This window comes from Suricata suricatta, chromosome 14 (genome assembly GCF_006229205.1).
Source record: "Suricata suricatta isolate VVHF042 chromosome 14, meerkat_22Aug2017_6uvM2_HiC, whole genome shotgun sequence".
Lineage (NCBI taxonomy): Eukaryota > Metazoa > Chordata > Mammalia > Carnivora > Herpestidae > Suricata > Suricata suricatta.
This window is the reverse complement of record NC_043713.1, coordinates 672,114-674,816: the sequence shown is the minus strand read 5'-3', so window position 1 is coordinate 674,816 and position 2,703 is coordinate 672,114. Positions and strand designations below refer to the sequence as shown.

The 2,703-nt window shown below is 62.7% G+C and overlaps 1 protein-coding gene across 1 annotated transcript in view; it reads left to right on the top strand.

Annotated features, from left to right (window-relative positions):
* Positions 1–2,703, top strand: part of ATP9B (ATPase phospholipid transporting 9B (putative)) — a 184,946-nt gene that overhangs the window by 165,714 nt on the left and 16,529 nt on the right. The window contains exons 23-24 of the mRNA XM_029922755.1: positions 53–118; positions 259–563. Coding sequence (XP_029778615.1) covers positions 53–118; positions 259–563 — 371 coding nt within the window. The remainder of the gene's footprint in view (positions 1–52; positions 119–258; positions 564–2,703) is intronic.

Below are 2,703 nucleotides of genomic sequence, written 5' to 3'. Positions count from 1 at the left end.
GGAGCGCCTGAGGGCCTGGGACTTCGTCCTGGGGTCCAGTCTCGTCCTGCAGGGAAAGGGGCCTGAAGAGACGCCGCTGGCCGCAGCTTCCAGTGAGCCACGGAAACGCCTTCAACACGTGCGGGGAAGGTGTCCCCGCTCCCCTGCTTTGAGTCTGCACTTCTCCTTTTGGGGGCAACACCAAGCAGTCGTCGTGGATGACGGGCAGGGGCAGCCTGAACCCAGACTGCTGACCGGCCTGTGCCCGTCTGCGTGCAGGTGACCGTCAGCTGCCCAGGCCGCTCGGCACCAGCGCCCTGCTGGAGACAGACCTTGCACCTGCGGAGGGGTGCCTGCTGCTCCTCCAGGGACGGGGCCGTGCATCCTGGCCGGCACAGACGAGCCACGCCCGAGGCTGGCAGAGGCCGAGGCAGTGTGGCAGGAGACCACGCCGCCTTCCCAGCCGTGGACCCCCCGCCGGGGACCCCAGGCCCCGCTGTCATTCTCTCCCGTGACTGCGCGCGTCTCTCCACTCTGGCCGTGGAGCTGCCACAGGGCGCAGAGCCTGCTGACGCCCTCAAAACGTGGCCTGGGGCGGTGGGAGCGCGGTCTGCAGGGAGGGAGCGGGGCGGGCAGCTGTCTCCCCCAAATACAGGTCCCGCCCCTGGAGGACCAGGTGGGGCGGGAGAAGGGACGGGCCCCCACCGGTCACTGTCCTCAAACTCTGAGCAGAGCAAAATCAGGCAGTGTCCCTGGCGCCCACGTCCCACATGGCTCCCACACGGAGAGCAGGGGGAGAGCAGGAGAGGAAGGGTCTTGGGGAGGAGTCATGGAGCCGGGTGCCAAGCGGGGCACTGGAGCCTTGGCCGGTAGGGATGGACACACAGGAGTTCGATGACCAGGAGGCCCAGAGGCACGCCCCGGCCCTGAACTTCAACGGCAACATTCCAGAGTGATGTGTTTTTATGAAAATAAAACTTAAACAACATGAGGGCTAAGCTGTACCGCCCTCTGCAGCCACAGCGTCTACACAGCAAGAATCCTGCCACCAGCCACAGCTCCCTCAGGCCGCAGGCGGCTCCTGAAAGACCTGCTGCTCCAGAGCCCCTTCACCTCTTCCTTCTTGCCTCTCTCCCCTTCCGAGCTTTGAGGAATTATCTCGAGCCCCGAGCACGTTTGAGCCGCAGCCTGCCCAGGGCGCTGGGGCGGGCAGGGCGGAGGGCCCCGCCCCCGAGCGTCCGCAGCAGCCCCAGGGGCGTGGCCGACAGCCAGAGTCGGGTCCGGCGCGCACCGCACACGTGGCACCAGAACGGGCACCGCAGTCGTGCCTCTCAGCGCACACACCCCGGGCAAGCTCAGGAGCTGCTTTTTCGTTCACGAAAAGAAAATCAAACACTTCTAAGCTTGAGTATCCGTGCTGGGACCGAACACAGCTCTCCGGCCGCCCCGCTCGGGACGTGCGGTGCGTGCGCCACCCAGGCCACGCAGACGGGCGGGGTCACGGCCACTGCGGGCGCCGTGACTTTGAGCGTCTGACCTCCCGTGGGTGGAAACCCCACATCGCAATTCCCGATCAGCAGTCCAGACACGACTGCACACGCGCTGCCCGCCCGGCCGCGTGACCTCGTCCTCCGCTGTCCCTGCGGGGCTCAGGCTGGTGCTCGCTCGCTCGCTGTGGGGCGCTCGTGTCTGACAGCGCTCCCTGCCATGACCGCTGCCGAGACGTTCAGGCTGCACGTGCAGATTATGAACTATTCGGACTCCCTGAGATCCTTTCTAATCTGGCTGCTGAGTAGGTCTGACGCTCACGGAGAAGCGGACTGTGGGCGCAGCTCCCGCGCCCCCACCTCGCACGTCTTCTGGGGCCAGCAGGGCACTGCTCAGCGCACCCCTTCATCCGCCCTTTCCCTGAGCCCCGTTCGGACCCTCGTTCCACGTCTGGGCCGGAGGGCAGGAGGGCAGGCGCCTGAGCACTTTCTGCGTCCAGGTCACGCTGCGGCGTTCTACGCCCGTGCACACCGCCTGAGCTTACGTGGCCGGTCGGGCAAAACTGGCTTTCTGTCACGTGGGGGTAAAGCGTGTTGGTGGCTTGTTTTTGTTTCGTTTACTAAGTGGGGAGACAAGTTTATAGCCAAGAATCCAACGTGGGGAGCCGGCCGGAGACAGAGGAGCCCGCGGCATGCTCAGGCCCCCAGAACCCGCTGGGGTGCTGGCTTCTGTTTTAAATAACGTCAAGGCTCACAGACTGTAACGCCTGCGGCAAAGACACGGGTAGAGGACCAGAAGATTTCTCTAACGAGGAAGATGCAACGTTGGGCAACGAATGCACAAAGGATTTTTAATAAAGTGAAAAACAGTCTGACATTATCTGTCTGTTGCAAGACATTTATTGATTTGACCTCATAAAGCTAAATAAATTAAACAAGTATTTTATAATTAATTGCACATCATTATGACCAAAAGTAATTTTTATGGCATTTTACTAGGTCTTCAGGGAATTTAATTTATTCATGGGCCTGATTAAATCCAAGTGCCTGGAGGAGGTATTGATTCATATTGCCAATGCCGCTGCGGACGGGTGTGGGGACGGGCAGTGCCGGGTGACCCGGGAGCGCCAGCGCCGCCGCAGCCGGGTGTGGGGACGGGCAGTGCTGGGGTGACCCGGGAGTGCCAGTGCCACCGCGGCCGGGTGTGGGGACGGGCAGTGCTGGGGTGACCCGGGAG